This window comes from Lithobates pipiens, unplaced genomic scaffold, assembly GCF_037356315.1.
Source record: "Lithobates pipiens isolate NorthernLeopardFrog02 unplaced genomic scaffold, aLitPip1_a1.2 Scaffold_10, whole genome shotgun sequence".
In the NCBI taxonomy this organism is placed as follows: Eukaryota; Metazoa; Chordata; class Amphibia; order Anura; family Ranidae; genus Lithobates; species Lithobates pipiens.
Window position 1 is genome coordinate 181,462,523 of NW_027507686.1, and position 18,917 is coordinate 181,481,439.

General features: G+C 44.7%; 1 protein-coding gene across 1 annotated transcript in view; it reads right to left on the bottom strand.

The window, feature by feature from the left end:
* Positions 1–18,917, bottom strand: part of LOC143925970 (intestinal mucin-like protein) — a 129,935-nt gene that overhangs the window by 54,744 nt on the left and 56,274 nt on the right. The window contains exons 3-5 of the mRNA XM_077450218.1: positions 6,878–6,976; positions 4,390–4,515; positions 1,738–1,836 (exon numbers count right to left, since the gene is read on the bottom strand). Of these exons, the coding sequence (XP_077306344.1) occupies positions 1,738–1,836; positions 4,390–4,515; positions 6,878–6,976 (324 nt within the window). The remainder of the gene's footprint in view (positions 1–1,737; positions 1,837–4,389; positions 4,516–6,877; positions 6,977–18,917) is intronic.

The window sequence follows — 18,917 nt, forward strand, 5'->3', positions numbered from 1 at the left end:
TTGGAACTGTGACATTATGGCGGACAGATCGGACAAAATTTTTTGGGACCATTGCCATTTATACAGCGATCAGTGCTATAAAAATGCACTGATTACTGTAAAAATGTCACTGACAAGGAAGAGGTTAACACTAGGGGATGATCAAGGGTTTAATTGTGTTCCATAGTGTGTGTTCTTACTGAAGGGGGAGGGGACTGTGTAGGGGAGATGACAGATCGCTGTTCATACTCTGTATGAACAGACAATCTGTCTCTATCCCCCCAGAGAAGCGGAAACACCCACAGATCCCAGTTCTCCGTGTGTCAGCAGCAATCGTGACTTCCAGGCAGCTCCGGGGGCGAGCAGCAGGCACTCTCCTAGTGGCTACAGGGCAAAGCGACATAACATAACGTAGTTTCACCCAGCCGTGCCATTCTGCCTCAGTAAAACTGCATGATTATTGCACATGTGTGGCTTAGGCTGGCCACAATAAAAGGCCACTCTAAAATGTGCAGTTTTACTGTATTGGGGAGGTGGGGGTATTTGGGGGGTCCAAAAACATGTTAGTATCTGGCGTAACCACCATTTGGATCAGGTTGTTGATTGTGGCCTCTGGATTGTTGGGCCATTCCTCTTCAATGGTTGTGCAAAGCTGCTGAATATTGGCAGGAACTCGAACACACTGTCGTATACGCCGATCCAGAGCATCCCAAACACACTCAATGGGTGACATGTCTAGTGAGTATGCTGGCCATGTAAGAACTGGGATGTTTTCAGATTCCAGGAATTGTGTGCAGATCCTTGCAACATGGGGCCATGCATTATCATGCTGCAACATGAGGTGATGGTTGTAGATAAATGGCAGAACAATGGGCCTCAGAATCTCGTCACGCTATCTCTGTGCATTCAAAATGCCATCCATTAAATGCACCTGTGTTTGTTGTCCCTAGCATATGCCTGCCCATACCATAACCCCACTGCCACCATGGGCCACTCGATTCACAACGTTGACATCAGCAAACCGCTCACCCACAGGATGCCATACACACTGTCTGCCATCTATCCTGCACAGTGAAAACTGGGATTCATCCGTGAAGAGAACACCTCTCTAAAATGCCAGACGCCATAGAATGTGAGCATTTGCCCACTCAAGTCGGTTACAACGACGAACTGCAGTCAGGTCAAGACCCTAATGAGGACGAACAACATGCAGATGAGCTTCCCTGAGACGGTTTCTGACAGTTTGTGCAGAAATTCTTTGATTATGCAAACCAATTGTTGCAGCAGCTGTCCGGAGGATCTTGGAGGTGAAGATGCTGGATGTGGAAGTCCTGGGCTGGTGTGGTTACACATGGTCTGCGGGTGTAAGGCCAGAGATGGCTTATGGTAGAAAAATGAACATTCAATTCAATGGCAACAGCTCTGGTGGACATTCCTGCAGTCAGCATGCCAATTGCATGCTCTCTCAAAACTTGCGACATCTGTGGTATTATGCTGTGTGATAAAACTGCACATTTTAGAGTGGCCTTTTATTGTGGCCATCCTAAGGCACACCTGGGCAATAATCATGTTGTCTAATCAGCATCTGGATATGCCCCTCCTGTGAGGTGGATGGATTATCTCAAAGGATTAGTGCTTGCTAACAAAGATATAGACAGATTTGTAAACATGTTTACTGTATGTAAAGCACCAAACAAATACAAAATATTATGGAATAAAAACATTATCATTTTTATTTAAAGAGTTAACTAAAAATACCTCTAGGGTTGTAAGCACTCCATTAGCTGTAGTGAACACGCATGACTTCTGGACACAGTTTCCACAGCACTGATTGGGAATAGTCTGGTATATATAACCCTGGCGATACACAACCATAAATATGAACTTTGCATTGTTGAATAACAATGTATTAATAAAAAAAACAAAAACATATTAGGAGTCCTATGGCAATTCAAATAAAAACATTCTAATCAGTTGGTAGCAAAAAGGCAATAAGCACTTATTCACACTGGTGTGTAATACACCACACTGTGTGCATTTGTGTGTGTTGTGGAGCACTGTATTAGGGAACCAATTCAAAATAAAAAAATTGTTATGCACTTCCTATCATATCATAGCACTATCATATGAAAATAAAGTTCCTGCTGTCGTTTTTTTTTGCAGTTCAGCATACGCATTGTGACGCCCAATGCACAGCTAGCCGATAAGTGACTGATCCCCTTAACAGGAAAGGCTGCCAATATTCTGAGGGGTAAATTTCCTGATGATTTAACCCTAATGCCGAGTACACACAATCAGACTATTCGGAGGACAATCCGCCAGTGTGTGGGCTGTGGTGGACTTTTCCTTCCCAAAAGTTTACACTTTTTTTCCCCAGGTGAATGGGTAGGGGTACATTGTACCCTATACTCATTCATATAGTGTGGGGGCTGGAATCTGGGGGCCCCCTTATTACAGGGGGCTCCCGTATTCCGATGAGCCCCCCCGCCCGCAGACCCCAACAACCAACGGCTAGGGTTGTAGGGAAGAGACCCTTGTCCTCATCAACATGGGGACAAGGTGCCCCCCTTCCCCAAAGCAACCCCCCCATGTTGAGGGCACGTGGCCTGGTATGGCTCAGGAGGGGGGGTGCTAGCTCATCCCCACCCCCTTTCCTGACCGGCCCGGCTGCGTGCTCCGATAAGGGTCTGCTATGGACTTTGGGGGGACTTTCAGGTTAGGGGTTCCCCTTTAAATCCATACCAGGTGACGGGGCTAGTGAGGTGTGAGGTGTCAATCTCGCCGATGGAGATGGCAACACACTGACTTCCTTCGCTAGTCCCGTCTACTTGGAGTCACGTTCAAAATTAACCGACTTTGTGGGCAAGTCCGTTCATTTCAAAAGTCCGGCGGACCCCCGCCATAGTCCGGCAGATTGTCCGCCAGACCTAGTCCACTGAAAAGTCCGGTCGTGTGTGGGCGTGTGTGGGCACATCCGCTCGTTCTGAAAGTCCGGAAGACCTCCGCTGCAAAGTCTGGCGGGTTGTCCACCGAATACTCTGATCGTGTGTACAGGCCATAAAAGGAGACAATTACATTGGGGCACATGCTTATATGTTTTTTTCTCTCTTTTTTTATTAGAGTTTAAAGCTGAACTGAAGGCAAAGCATTAAATTAGAGCTTCACCCAAAAGGGGAAGTTCTGCTTTTCCGGCTCCCCTGCCCCCTTTGGTTTTTTTTCTCTGGGAGGGGGTACCACATCTGGTTGGATCACCGTGGCAGACTTTCCAGAGGTTCTCCTCAACCCTCCTTGCCTGCAGCCTTCTGGGACACGTCAGAGGTCCCAGAAGGCTACGGGACCTTTCACTAAATGCAGTACAGCTGCTGCCCACAGTAACAAGTTAGCACCAGGGACCAAAGACCAGGGAAGAACTGGCTCAGGTGTCCTTTTGTAAAAGTCAGCATTAGCATCTAACCCCTCCTTACTCTCTAAAAAATGATATACAATATATGTCTTTAGATATAATTTAACAAACTTTTTTTGCGGTGCAAGAGCACCTTATATAATCTCTAATACCTGACATTTTTATGAACTACAAATCTGTTCCCACCCCTGGCACATCATCTGGATGGACAGCACAGTTTAGAAAGGGCAGTTATAAATCTTCATGGCACAATGGAATCCAAAGTGGAAGGAGCTTAGAGCCCACTTAATGTCCAGGGGACCAAGCTACAACTTTCATGCTCCTGTAATAAACCAGGGAGATGAGACAATTGTACAAAGCTGTGCACCTGCCTGTCAATACATAAGTGAGTGGAGCTGGCAGGCAGGCAGTGCCTGATTGAGACATGCCAGTAAATATATTGCATAGCCAAACAAGACTCATTGGGTCTGAGGACCAAAGGGCAAAAAGAGAATTATTTGCATATTAGTGACACTATACCTACAACTGAAAAGAGTATGGAAAAACTGCCCCACCATTGTACTAGTTCTGTTTTAGGTTTACAGACAGAGTGAGCGAACTGTAAACACTATTACACCAATAAAAGTGGACCGACTCTGCAGTAAAATTATCAGTGATGACCCAGCAAGACTGCACTCGCAGGTAGGCAGTCTGGAACCTTTTGCTATACACAGTAATGCATTACTGACAGAAACCCCTGGTACTCTAAACCCTGACATATGCTGGCTATGTGGAAATCCATCCACACATACACATTACTCACTGGACCTATGAAAAAGACAGATTTTTCCTTCTTGAGAATATATAAACCCAATCAGTGGAGCTGGAGATTATTTTAACCGTGTTTCTGGATGCACCTTCTTTTAGGCATTTTCCCTTTTCCTCTGTATTGCTTTAGCTATTATTTAACAGAGAGCCTTAATTTTCACAAAACTGTAACAAACTGTTTGAATGTATTTGCAACTTACAAGTCCACAGTCCTTTGCACTGGTGTAAGTGCATGTCTCTGTCACTGAAGATGTAAAAAATTGTCCATTTATTTTTTTACAAGTAACAGTGGTGCAACTGTCATCAGATTTCCAATTTTCACTTTCCTAAAAATAGGAAAAAATAAAAAAAAGCGATTAATATGAAAGTCTCTGCTAGTTTGCTTTATAAATTAAGCCAAAGTGCACATGTCAGTTGCTTTTTGAGGGCTGCCGTTTTGTGACCTAAACAGATTCCAAATGTTTCCTAACATATATAAACATTACATTATCATCTTGTCTCCAAGCTGTGGTTTCAATTGACTTGCCAGGTAAAATACAAAATCACAAAGAACCCCAAAGAAACTCTAGTGGACCCACAGAAAGAAGAACAAATTGTTTTTGATATTATGGTTGGGCACCAATAGATCTTACTGCACTTTGTTCATATATTCTACCAAAAAGTTCCAAAAAGTTTGATTTTCAGAAAGCAGACCTTCCAGGTGGATTGTAAACTTGTGCAGGAGAAGGCGTTTATTAATTTCATATACATTTGATAAATGCTTCCCATCAAGATATTGTAATTACCAGCAGATGAAGTTGATTCTAAAGCTGGCCATAGATGTACAAACTTAATTAAGCGACCAGTTTTTCTGCTGGAAAAATCTGAACACTGTTCACAAAATGCCCATATTTTTCCATTTTCAATTCAATCTTTCAGTCAATGTATTATATATTGAATATATATATAAAACTACGCATAGTGCCAATCTAAATGTACATATCCCAATTACTACAGCCACACTCTAAAAGCATAAAAAATACAAATGCATAACACATAAATACATTTTAAAAAAGAGTTGCGCTGTGTTTGCCCTTGTACACACGGTCGGAAAATCCATCGGAATGTGTCCTATTGGACCGTGTCGTCGGAATAATCCGACTGTGTGTGGTATGCATCGGACTGATTCCGTCTGAATATCCGTCCGACCCAATTTTCCAACATGTTGGAAATATTTCCCGACCAACTGGGCCGATCGGACATACTCCGATCATGTGTAGAGAATTTTGATCGGACCAAGTGCCACGCATGCTCAGATCAAATTCCTACATCAAAGCTATTGGCTACTAGCCTGAATGTAGTCCCATCGTAACGAAATTACGTCATCACGTTCTGAAAGATCGGATTTTTCGACAAACTTTGTCCGACCGTGTGTATGCAACAGTTTCGGACAAGATCCGACAGACAAAATCCGACAGGCAAAATCCGACGGATTTGGTTGTGGAAATCTCCGACCGTGTGTACAGGGGCTTAGTCTAATCAATCTAACAAATAACAAAAAAGTAATCAAACACAATTATAAATGATGTGTCTGCAAGAACCACCTAATAATTAGGTGAAATCTATTATAAGTTCCATAAAAATATACTCAGTGTCCAAAAAGTGCCTCTCTACTTCTAAGAAAAACTTGTCTTTGAATTCCACAGGAATATTCAATAATCAAGTGACAAGTAAACCCACCACCACCAAGAGGCAGTCTGTTTGGCAGTGGTGGGTTCATTCGTCACTTGATTATTGAATATTCCTGTGGAATTCAAGGACAAGTTTTTAAAAGTTGAGAGACACTTTTTGGACACGTAATATATTTATATGGAACTTATAATAGGATTCACCTAATTTTTAGAGGATTCTTGGAGATACACCATTTATAATTGTGTTTGATTAACTTTATTGTTATTTATTGGATTGATTAGACAAACACAGCGCAACTGGTACTTGGTTTTGATCAAGGAAGAACTGGCTTGGGTAAGGACAGGACTGGATCCTTGGACAGGTAAGTGTCTTGTTTAAAAATCAGCAGCTATAGTATTTGCAATTTATTCCTAGGGTGACCACTTTAATTATGGTGGTCAACCAAACTCAAGGGTGATAGATTGCACAGTTTCTGGCGATAACTACATAATTAAAGTGGTTTTAAAGGCAGAATTTTTTTTACCGTAATGCATTCCCTGTATTACTGTAAAAAAAACCTTGCCCAATCTTGATCCAGCGCTGTGCCCGAGAGCACCACCTCTCCCTGCTCTCTCTCCTCAATTTACAGGAGCCCTTGGCTCCTGTTGCTGTCAATCACAGACAGTGAGCAGAGTGCTGGAGGCAGGGCCAAGCCACGCTCTGCGTGTCAATAGACAAACAGCTTGTGTGCAGCTTGGGATCGAGCAAGTGAAATGCTAAGTGGGAGAAAGAGCCAGAAGTGCCAGCGGGGATCACAGAAGTGGAGAGTCAGGGCTGATCTGTGAAAAATAAGCGCAGATAAGTATGACACGTATGTTATTTTTAAAAAATAGCTTTACGGTCACTTTAAGTGATTGACAGAAATAGTTTTTTATATTGTCTGGATAATCTGAGAACATGAGTGAATTTTTGCAAATTCCCTTGCAAAGTGAGCAGCCTTTTTGCATTTATTAAATCAACCCCAATGTGTTACCGTACTTTTAGGAGTATGGTCTTTCCATCTGGAGTTATGTATACGCAAGATGTTGGCACACATTTTCCACAGCACTGCTCAGAGAGTATTTGATACTGGTAACCCTGGAAGGCAAACATGGTAATGTTAATTACATCAAGAAACTGAAATGCATCACTAATATGTCACATAAGACTAACATTTTAACCATATACAGCTGAGCAGTTGTATTGTGCTAATAAGGAGAAGGCTGCTAGTGTGACTATAGTGCACTCAGGGACTGATTTATGATATACTGTATGTAGCTAGCATAGAGCTGATGTTCTGAGTAATCCGAGGGGGACATGTAAGGAGAATAAGAAACAGCATTTTATCTTACACATGATTGGATGATAAAATCAGCAGAGCTTCCACTCATTTCAGACCCCCCCCCCCCTTAGATTTAGAGCGACTGCATTTCCAAGTGCACTTGCAGTGCAAAGTGGATTTGCCTTTCGTGAATAACCACCATTGTATTATGCTTAGATAACTCTACATGAAAAAGGTATTAATAACCTAAATTATTGGCAGAGTATTGTAGATTATTGACAGAGTATTGACAGAGTATTGCAGTTTATTGGCAGAGTATGGGCAGAGTACTGCAGAGTATTGCAGAGTATGGGCACTGAGCAACTCTGTGGGCACTACAGATCCAGCCCACAGCACTGCTGCAAACCATCTCTCCCCTCTCTTCCTCTCCCCCCGCGCTGTACAGATCAGTACAGAGAGGGGAGGGAGGGAGGGAGGAACCGGCGTCATGACATAACGCTGGTTTGTTTACAAGTGATCGCTTCGTCATTTGACAGAACAATCACATGGTAAACGGCCACTACCAGCGGCCATTTACCGTGATCTGTGATGCGCTGGGTCTTCTGGCAGTCACGGTCATGGACGTCCTCCCAGAATAAGCCGACCACACTGTAGCCATCTTTTGGCTATGGCCCGGTTGGCAAGTGGTTAAGTAATATAGCTTGGTCCAGGACCCACCCAATCTCTAACTGAAAAATAAATTAATGGTAGCACATTGATTAAGTCAAACCTGTGTTCATCCCTTCTGCAAGCATGCTCGTTGTGTTGGACTGACAGCAATTTGCTGAGACCATGGTGAGTGTTGACCTTTCCTCTACTAGTATACATTTGGCTGTACAGGAGGCTAATTTTAAGACATATTTCAATATACAGTAGCTCACAAAAGTGAGTACACCCCTCACCTTTTTGTAAATATTTTATTATACCTTTTCATGTTATAACACTGAAGAAATGACACTTTGCTACAATGTAAAGAGTGTACAGCTTGTATAACAGTTAGACATGTGCGGGTTGTTTCGTCCAAATTGAAAATTCGTACAAATTTCCGAAAATTCGTACATTTGGAAGCATCTGAAAAATATGAATTTCTATGCTTCCGAATTGTATATGAAATACTAAATTTCGTTGACGAATTTCAGATCCAAATTCCGTAACGGAAACGTGACTGGTGTTTTGTTGACCAGAGTTTTTCTTCTGCTGTTGAGTGAGGGTTGGGAAAATTACCTTTTTTAATATGGGAGTGGGAGACTAGTACTGGTAGTCGATGGGAGATTCAGAATCGGACAATATAAGAATGTTTGTTTATATTGTTTTATTATTGTCATAATAATTATGATTGTTTGTTATGATGAAGTTAAAAACTCAGGAAGTCAGCACAGGGATGGTGGGAGCCCCTCATAATGAGCACAGCAGGGGTACAGCCCCAGGAGGAAGTCAGCACAGGGATGGTGGGATGGTGGGAGCCCCTCATAATGAGCATAATGAGTTGACGACTGCCATATCGAGAAAGGTATTTTTTGCTTTTTAAATTCATCATAACGAACGTAATTGTTCCAAAAAGTGAATGAACCTAGCGAAAATTTGTATTTCGTAAGAAAAATGAATTTAGGACACAAATTACAAAATACTAATTAACAGCCAATACGAAACGGAAAGAAACAAAACAAATTTATTGTCATGTCTAATAACAGTGTAAATTTGTTGTCCCCTCAAAATAACTCAACACACAGCCATTAATTTCTAAACCGCTGGCAACAAAAGTGAGTACACCCTAAGTAAAAATTTCCAAATTGGGCCCAATTAGCCATTTTCCCTTCCCGGTGTCATGTGACTTGTTAGTTCTCATATGAGTTACTGGAAGTTTAACATGGCACCTCATGGCAAATAACTCTCTGAGGATCGGAAAAAAAGAATTGTTGCTCTACATAAAGATGGCCTAGGACAGGGGTAGGGAACCTTTTTGGCTGAGAGAGCCATGAACGCCACATATTTTAAAATGTAATTCCATGAGAGCCATACAATATGTTTAAAACTAAATACAAGTAAATGTGTGCATTTTATGTAAGACCAACACTTTGTACAGTACAATAAGTCTCTTAATTAAACAATCAGGTGTTCTTTATTAAGGGATAAATCACAGAACAAAGAAATACAGCGAAGTTGCAGAACATGACATGACCTCTGAATTCTTTTTAATAAAAGTTGTTATGCTGGTGCTAACCAATGATGAATAAAGTACTTCTTACCATTAATGCGACATCTGGTGCTGCATGGTTTTGCTGATGGCTTTGTAGTCTGGTTGATACGTGGTGAGGTTAAACTTCATGCAGGCATTGAGACTTCCATCCATTAAATGTGATCGTAATTTCAATTAATTATAACTGTAATGTCATCTTCTTCCCCACTGTAATGTCCACATCTCCCCCCACTGTAATGTCCACATCTCCCCTATGATTGTCTTGCTTGCTTACCACTACATAAGCAGGCCGATCCACGAGCAGTTGAGGTGGGTGATGATGACATTAGCGTGCCGCTCACCTAGGCTGCCGCCAGGTGTCCCAAGATGGCGGCCGCTCCGGAGCTAGGCCGAAGCCGCGGCCTTTCTTATGGGCTCAATCCATGGATCGGCACACCACGTGATCTGTGGATTGAGAGGCGAGAGCCAGATGCAGCCATCAAAAGAGCCACATCTAGCTCGAGAGCCATAGGTTCCCGACCCCTGGTCTAGGCTATAAGAAGATTGCCAAGATACTGAAACTGAGCAGCAGCATGGTGGCCAAGACCATACAGTGGTTTAACAGGATGGGTTCCACTCATAACAGGCCTCGCTATGGGTTGCCCAAAGAAGTTGAGTGCATGTGCTCAACATCAAAAATAGATGTATGAGTGCTGCCAGCATTGCTGCAGAGGTTGGGGGGGGGGGGGGGTCAGCCTGTCAGCGCTCAGACCATATGCCGCACACTACATCAAACTGGTCTGCATGGCTGTCATCCCAGAAGGAAGCCTCTTCCAAAGATGATGCGCAAGAAAGCCCACAAACAGCTTGCTGAAGATAAGCAGACAAAGGACGTGGATTACTGGAACCATGTCCTGTGGTCCGATGAGACCAAGATTAAGCTATTTGGTTTAGATGGTGTCAAGCTTGTGTGGCAGCAACCAGGTGAGTACAAAGACAAGTGTCTTGCCTACAGTCAAGCATGGTAGTGGGAGTGTCATGGGCTGGGGCTGCATGAGTGCTACTGGCACTGGGGAGCTACAGTTCATTGAGGGAACCATGAATGCCAACATGTACTGTGACATACTGAAGCTGAGCATGATCCCCCTCCCTTCGGAGCTTGGGCTGCACTGCAGTATTCCAACATAATGGCCCCAAACACACCTCCAAGATGACCACTGCCTTGTTAAAGAAGTTGAAGGTAAAGGCGATGGACTGGCCAAGCATGACTCCAGAGCTAAACCCTATTGGGCATCTGTGGGGCATCCTCAAATGGAAGGTGGAGGAGCGCAAGGTCTCTAACATCCACCAGCTCTGCAATCTCGTCATGGAGGAGTGGAAGAGGAATCCAGTGGCAACCTGTGAAGCTCTGGTAAACTCCATGCTTAAGAGGGTTAAGGCAGTGCTGGAAAATAATGGTGGCCACACAAAATATTGAAACTTTGGGCCCAATTTGGACATTTTCACTTAGGGGTGTACTCACTTTTGTTGCCAGCGGTTTAGACATTAATGGCTGTGTGAGGACAGCAATATATATAATAAAATATTTACAAAAATGTGAGGGGTGTACTCACTTTTGTGAGATACCGTATATGCTAGTTTAATGTTAATATATTTAATCATTAACTCAATAAATAACATGAATACATTTTGATTGTTCTAGCGTTCCGAAATTGAGCTTTGAAGCCCAATTCCTGCCAGGTCCTTTTTTGTTAAAGTGGGAAGGGGATTATAACTTCAATCAGATTTTTACTGCTATAATTTATCTGTTTGAGAGGTATCTCTTAATTTTCTCTGTGAACACCAGGGAAAAAAGTAATGTATTTAGGTATGAAACCTACTATTTACAGCAGGAGTCTCCGACCCCCGGGCAGCGGCCCACTATCGGGTCGCAGCCTGTTTACAGGTGAGCCACGAATCCACAAAGTCTGCACAATCTGAGGTGCAGTGGTGGCGAGCGAGCAGAGAGGTCACTGCCAACACCGCACTTCCACCCACCCAGCCCAGCTGCTACACTGTTGGGGGAGAAGCAGACAACCAGAGAGATAACATCATCTCCCACCACCCGCCAGCATCACCGCTGTTCCACCCATACAGCCCGGCCAGTATACTGTTGGGGGTGAAGCAGGCAAGCAGAGCAATGACATCATCTCCCACTGCCCGCCCACATTACCGATGTTCTGCCCACACAGCCCAGCTGTTGGAGGTGAAGCGGGGGAGCAGAGAGATGACATCTCTCACCGCCTGCCCCTCATCACAGCTGTTATTTCTCACGCGGAACTCACCACTCCACTGCACTGCCTCTGTGCTTAGTGAAAATTTGCGTTTGGGAGGCAGGAGACAGTGGCATATGCAATCTGCATATGGTGGCATGTGGCTGTGGCAATCTGCATCTGGTGGCAAGTGACTGTGGCAATCTGCATCTGGTGGCAAGTGACTGGCATGTGGCAATCTGTATCTGGTGGCATTGGCAAGCTGCATCTGGTGGCATCTGACAATCTACATCTGGTGGCAATCTGCATCTGGTAGCATGTGGCAATCTGCATCTGGTGGCATGTGACAATTGCATGTGGAAATCTGCATCTGGTGGCAGTCTGCATCTGGTGGCATATGGCAAGTGGCTGTGGCAATCTACATCTGGTGGCATGTGGCAATCTGTGTCTGGTGGCATGTGACTGTGGCATGTGGAAATCTGCATCTGGTGGCAGTCTGCATCTGGTGGCATGTGGAAAGTGACTGTGGCAATCTGCATCTGGTGGCACGTGGCAATCTGCATCTGGCGTCATATGGCAAGTGACTGTGGCAATCTGCATCTGGTTGCATGTGGCAATCTGCATCTGGTGGCATGTGGCTGTGGTATGTGGAAATCTGCATCTGGTGGCCATCTGCATATGCTGGCATGTGGCAAGTGACTGTGGCAATCTGCATCTGGTGGCATGTGCCAATCTGCATCTGGTGGCATGTGGCAAGTGATTGTGGCAATCTGCATCTGGTGGCATGTGACTGTGGCATGTGGCAATCTGCATCTGGTGGCAAGCAATGTGGCAAGTGGTAATCTGGTGATAGGCACCGTAGCAAGCTGCAGCATCTGGATTCTGCATTATGGCGAGCTGAACTATTTAATTTTATATTACAATATAATAATAAAAATAATGTGCTTCAATCATCCTGACACCATATTAACCATGGTGTTGTGATGATTGAAGTGCTAACGCCTTTTTCTGACAAATTGCCCGCAAAAAAACGCATTGTCACCCAGAGCCCCCCCCCCCTCCCCCCTTGGGCCTTGCCACAATTTTCATTCACAATGCCGATCCCCGGTGCCAAAAAGGCTGGGGACCACGGATTTACAGTGTCCTGTGTAGTGTCTGCAAAGGTTCTCATTTATCCAGGTCAGCATGCATCGGGAAACAAAGCAATCACTCTACAAACACACAGTCCACCAAAGAAGGGGTCCTCTGCAGGTCATAACTAAGCAGTCTTCCTACAACGTAAAGCTGAACTTTACTCACTCAGTCAACATTAACTATTTTTAATCTATATACTGCTAATCTTCGTACATATTTAGGAAGGTACTGTATATTAAAGTTACTAGTTTTAAACCTTTGTGTTTATATTGGATCAGTTGCTTCCTGGTTTCTGGTCTAGGCCAAAATGATGTCATATATCCCAGAAGTCTTAATAGACATTTTTTTTCTTTCATCTGGATGAAGGGAGGAGGGTTTTTCTTAGCCAAGCATACCCTCCTGCCTGCACGCCTGAGCTAAGAGCAGATGGATTCCAGGAAGTAAATGCTATATGAATCATCCCCCTTACTCAAAATGGCCTCAGCTAGAAACGCTAGTGTGGAGTGTTTTTCAAAGTGATTTCTCAGCAAAATAAAGAATAAAGACATGGACGGATAGATGAGCCCAATTTGAATATTAAAAATTAATTAAATAGCGATTTCAGTTTGTAGTGCTCAGATACAGTTAGGTTCCACTTTAAGGTGCAGAAAGACAATGAGGTTCAGTTCAGAAGAAACTGGTTTGTAAAAGACATGAATAAGTCGATCTACATTATACTGGAAAACTATCCCTTTAAAGGAGTGTAGGTCTTCAACTTTGCCTGCCACTCAGATCAAAAAAATATTTTTTCAAGGTTTGTCAGGTTAACAACAAAATTATGATTGACAGGTAAGCATGGAGTTGCAAAATACAAGGAGATTAATGCAATACATCATCTTTTGTACAGATGTTCTGGAGGGAGTACAAAGGTTAGTGTCAATTATGCATTCGGGCAACAATGCTAATAAGAGTAACGTTTGTACTTCAGCTTAGGTGTTGCTAACATCATGAGTTTTAATTAAAGAAAAAAGGAGGAAAAAAGAGAAGAAAGAGAAAAAGATATAGGAAAGCAGATAAGTCCACTTATAAAGGGTTAAGTCAAAAAACTGCCCTGATTGAGTCCTTATTTAAGGTGTTAGTGCCGTAACCCAATAGCATATACAAAACATCATGAGGCTTCTGCTTCTGATGGTGTAAAGTATGCCATAGTGGCAACAGTGGTGTTTTAAAAAGCCTGTGTCTCTGTGTGAGAGAGTTGGGGTGCATGTGAGGCTCAGGGCTCAGATGGTGGTTTGGTATATACCAACGCGGGAAAACCCAGGGCCCATTCACCCTTATAGAGACCTTGCTGTTAATGGGTGGGAGCCAATGGCAATTGTGTGTGTTAAGTGCATATGTTCGGTATAGTAAGGCCTACCAGGTAGCCCCATGAGGGTGTTGGGTTTTCCAAGGGTGGGGGGGGGGTAAGGGTATCCAGTGACCAGTCGTATTTCTACCTTTGCCTGGTACTCAGTAGAAGCGATGTTTGGGTCGGGTTAGGTACATGTGGAAACCTCCTAGGTTCACTTTTAGGGGAGCCTTCAAGTGTAAGGAAGGAGTGGGAGAGGAGAAGCTCAAGATCAGTTCATTGTAATCATCAATGGGAGGTGGTCAATTGGATGGGTTGGTCTATGCCATGGACTCCATGAAGTGGAGCCAACAGGCCCAAGTGTCATTACATTTGGTTGGGTCATCTTTTGCTTGGCAGATGAGTTTTTCCATTTCGGCAGTTCTGTCCACCCGTCTAAACCAATCAATCACCGCGGGGGGTGTAGCGTTCCACCAGAGGACTGGAACACACATGTTGGCCGCATTGATGAGGTGTAGTGTAAGATATTTTTTGTATGAGGGGGGGGCGGGAGTATGATGGAGCATGTATTGTGCAGGGGAGAAGTCTGGAGCGTATGTGGTGATTCGGATAATTAAACGCTGGAATTCTGACTTAAATGGTTGGATGAGAGGGCACTCCCACCATATGTGGACTAGGGTGCCTCTCGCCGCGTTGCATCTCCAGCATGTTGGAGGGACGGTGGGGTGGAAAATGTGAATCTTATCTGGTGCCCTGTACCATCTGGAAAATATTTTGTACCTATTCTCCTGCATCAAGACATTAATCAAGCCTTTATGATTGTGGCTGTGTATGCGTTCCCATTCAGCTGGTGTGAGGTCTATGGACAGGTCAGATTCCCATTGTCATGTGATCTTGTCTGCCTTAACAATGTGGTTTGGAAATAGGAGAGCATAGACAGTTGAGATCAGGTGATTTGGGGGTTTTTCACTGGTGGTCTTGCCGTATAAAGAAAGTTGCAGGTATTTGTAAAAGGGGATGTTGTATTCTGGGAGTTTGGCGGAGACGGCTGGGTGAGATAGGAGTGTACAATTGTGGAAATAGAGTTGTGACCTGGCATGAGAGTTGTGTGTTTCACTAGCTGTCGAATGGTCTGGAGTTCAGGTTGGAAGTTTCTAGCATAGAGGGCGTGTAGATTAGCAGGAATTTTGATGCCAAGGTATGTTATTTCCTGGGGTTTTCAACCGAATGAGAAGTTGCTTTTGCATTGCATAACAAGTGTGGTTGGAAGGGTGATATTGAGTGTTTTCGATTTCATGAAATTGATTTGAAGGTTGGATAAGGTTTTGAATAGTCAGAATTCTGCAAGCAGGTTACTGATAGTAGTGATGGGGTCTGTGAGGAAGCGTAAAATGTCGTCTGTATAGGCGGCTATTTTATACTGTTTCTGGTTAATGTCTATGCCCTTGATGGCAGGGTTGTCTCTCAGCCTGCGAAGCATAGGTTCCATGGTCAGGATGAATATTAACGGGGATAGGGGGCATCCCTGGCGGGTTCCATTTTGACAGAGAAGGCGTTTGACAGGCGGCCGTTGATCCTGAGCTTAGCTGTCGGGGAGGAATATAGAGCTAGAATCATTTGTAGTAGGCAGGGTGGGAAAACCATTACACGGGACATTGCTTCCATGTAATCCCAGGTCACTCGAACGCCTTCTCCGCATCCAGGGAGAGGAAAAAAACAGGGGTGGAAGTTTTGGAGAGCCAATGGTGGATATTTATGGCTTTGGTGGTGTTATCCCTGGCCTCTCTGCCAGGGACAAAGCCAACCCGATCTAGCGAGATTAGTTTGGGAATGAAGGGGAGAATGCGGTTTGCCAATGCCTTGGCGTAAAGTTTTAAGTTCATGTTGAGAAGCGAGATAGAGCGGTAATTGGAGACCAATGTGTGGTCTTTGCCCTGTTTGGGGATGAGAGTGACGTGTGCTTCAAGGATGTCCCTGTTTGCAGTGGAGTCCGGAGAGAGGTTATTAAATGCTCTGGTGAGATGGGGGATCAGGATGTCTGGGAAGGACTTATAATAGCTGACCGTCAGGCCGTCAGGTCCAGGGCTTTTGCCTGTTTTCATCTGTTTTAAGGGTGTTAATGTCTCTTCTACTGAGAGTGGGAGATCTAGATCTGACGATTCATCAGGGGTGAGAGGGGATGGACTGTATTTTGCTAGAAAGTCTGTGATCTGTGATGGCTGTCATGCGGTCTGAGGTGGCTGTGGTCGGATGTGTGGGGGTGAGGTTGTACAAATTGGAGAAGTAATGGACGAATTGTTCAGAAAAGTACCGGAGGGGTGTTTGATTTTGTGGATCGTGTGGGCAGCTTTTTTAGCTTGAAGAGCCCTTGCCAATAATTTACCGGCTTTGTTGCTGAATTCATAAAAAAGTTTTTGGGTCAAGGCAAATTTATGTTTTAGCGTATGGTTAAGTTCTTCTAGGAGTTCTTCCCTAGCCATGGTTAGTACTGCCAAGGAGGAGGCAGCTGCTTTGTGTGTATGCTCAAGTTTGTGGATAAGTGTAGTTAGTTAATTTAGGTGTGCTTTCTTGATTTTATTCTATCTTTATTTTAGCTGCCAGGGATATAAATTCCCCCCGTATGATGCATTTATGTGTGGCGTAGTTAACTGGGAGCATCGGGTTAACCTCTTGCCGACCGCCGCACACGCCAATGCAGAATGGCACAGGCAGGCATATTGGCGTACAGGTACGTCCATGCCTTCCCGCAGGTGGCCCCCCCCCCCCCCCCGGCGGTCGGATTCCATTCAGGAGCGATCCGGGATGAGGGGGCAGCCATTCATTCATGGCCACCCCCTCGCGATCGCTCCTGATGAATGAAATGCTTCCCCTACATCACTTCCTCTCCTGTAATGTAAACACAGGCAGAGAAAGTGATGTAATCTCTCCTCATGTCGGTATTTTTTGTTCCGGCACCGAGGAGGGAGGATCAGTAAGTTGCACCAAACACTACACTAACAGTAGAACACGCCAGGCACACTTTTCACCCCCCCCACCACCCCCGATCACCCCCCCCAATCATCCCCTGCACCCCCAGTCACAGTGACACCAATTGCAGTTTTTTTTTTTATTATTGCATTGGTGTCATTTGTGACTGCAATAAATGTTAGGGCAGTTAGGGTTAGCCCCCTTTAGGTCTAGGGTACCCCCCTAACCCCCCAATAAAGGTTTAACCCCGTGATCACACCCCGTCGTCAGTGTCACTAAGCAATCCTTTTTCTGATCGCTGTATTAGTGTCACAGGTGACGCTAGTTAGGCAAGTAGGTATTTAGGTTCGCTGCAGCTTTTTATAGCGTCAGGGACCCCCATATACTACCGCATAAAGGTTTTAACCCCCTGATTGCCCCATAGTTAACCCTTTCACAGTGATCACCATATAACTGTTACGGGTGACGCTGGTTAGTTCGTTATTTTTTTATAGTTTCAGGGAACCCGCCATTTATTACCTAATAAAGGTTTAACCCCCTGATCACCGGGTGATATAAGTTAGGTTTTAGGGTCAGATAGGGTCTGCGTCGCCCCAAGCAGCGTCAGGTTAGTGCCAGTACCGCTAACACCCACACGCAAAGCATACACCTCCCTTAGTATTATAGTATCTGAACAGATCAATATCTGATCTGATCAGATCTATACTAGCATCCCCAGCTGTTTAGGTTTCCCAAAAATGCATTGTTAGCGGGATCAGCCCAGATACCTGCTAGCACCTGCGTTTAGCCCCTCTGCTCAGCCCAGCCCAGCCCACCCAAGTGCAGTATCGATCAATCGCTGTCACTTACAAAACACAACACACATAACTGCGGCATTCGCGGCATTCGCAGAGTCAGGCCTGATCCCTGCGATCGCTAACCGTTTTTTTTGTAGCGTTTTGATACAGTCGCAGACAGTCTAGGTGCTTTTTTACCTGTGAGTCTCACTAGTGTACCACTAAATTTAGAACCAAAAATGGCAAAGCGAAGGTACTTTTGTTGTTGATGTGCAAGATTCGCAGGTCCCTTGTATGGAGCAGAGAAGTACTAGTGCCGCTATTCCTTCTGGTGAACTGGCAAGCACCAGCAGCCTAGTACACCCTGGTCGTACATCCAGCACTGCAGTAGCACGTGGTGACGTGGCGAATCCCATAAGTGCAGTTCAAGCTGGCGAGGTGGCAAGCACAAGTAGTGTCCCGCTGCCACCAAGAAGAAGACAAAAACAGGCCCGTCGTGCCCATAGTGCCCTTCCTGCAGAATTTGCCAATCCTGATTGGGTGCCCACCACTTCTGCAGAACCCGTACTAACCCCCATTCACTGGCCAACCGGCATTAACGTGGAAACAGTTGATTTTACGCCACTTGATTTTTACTCCCTGTTTTTCACCGAAGATCTCTATAGATCTACTATTCCCCAGTCCTCCCTTGCCAGACAATGGAAACCAATTACGGTTTCCAAATTTAAAGAGGGATTCCACCTACAAAAAAAATATTAAAAGCCAGCAGTTATAAATACTACAGCTGCTGACTTTTAATAAATGGACACTCACCTGTCCCGGTGTCGGCTCTCGGCTGCTGCCGCCACCATTCTAGGTGAGGGAATCAGGAAGTGAAGCGAATCGGCTTCACTTTCCGGTTCCCTACTGCGCATGCGCGAGTCCGCGCTGTCTCTGAGATCCGTGTGTGTCCCAGCAGACAGCGCGGCAGGAGTCTATGCCCGGAAGTGGGTGTAAATACCTGTCTTTGACAGGTATCTCCACCCCCCTCCCCCCTGAAAGGTGCCAATTTTGACACTGGAGGGGGGGAGGGTTCCGATCAGCGGA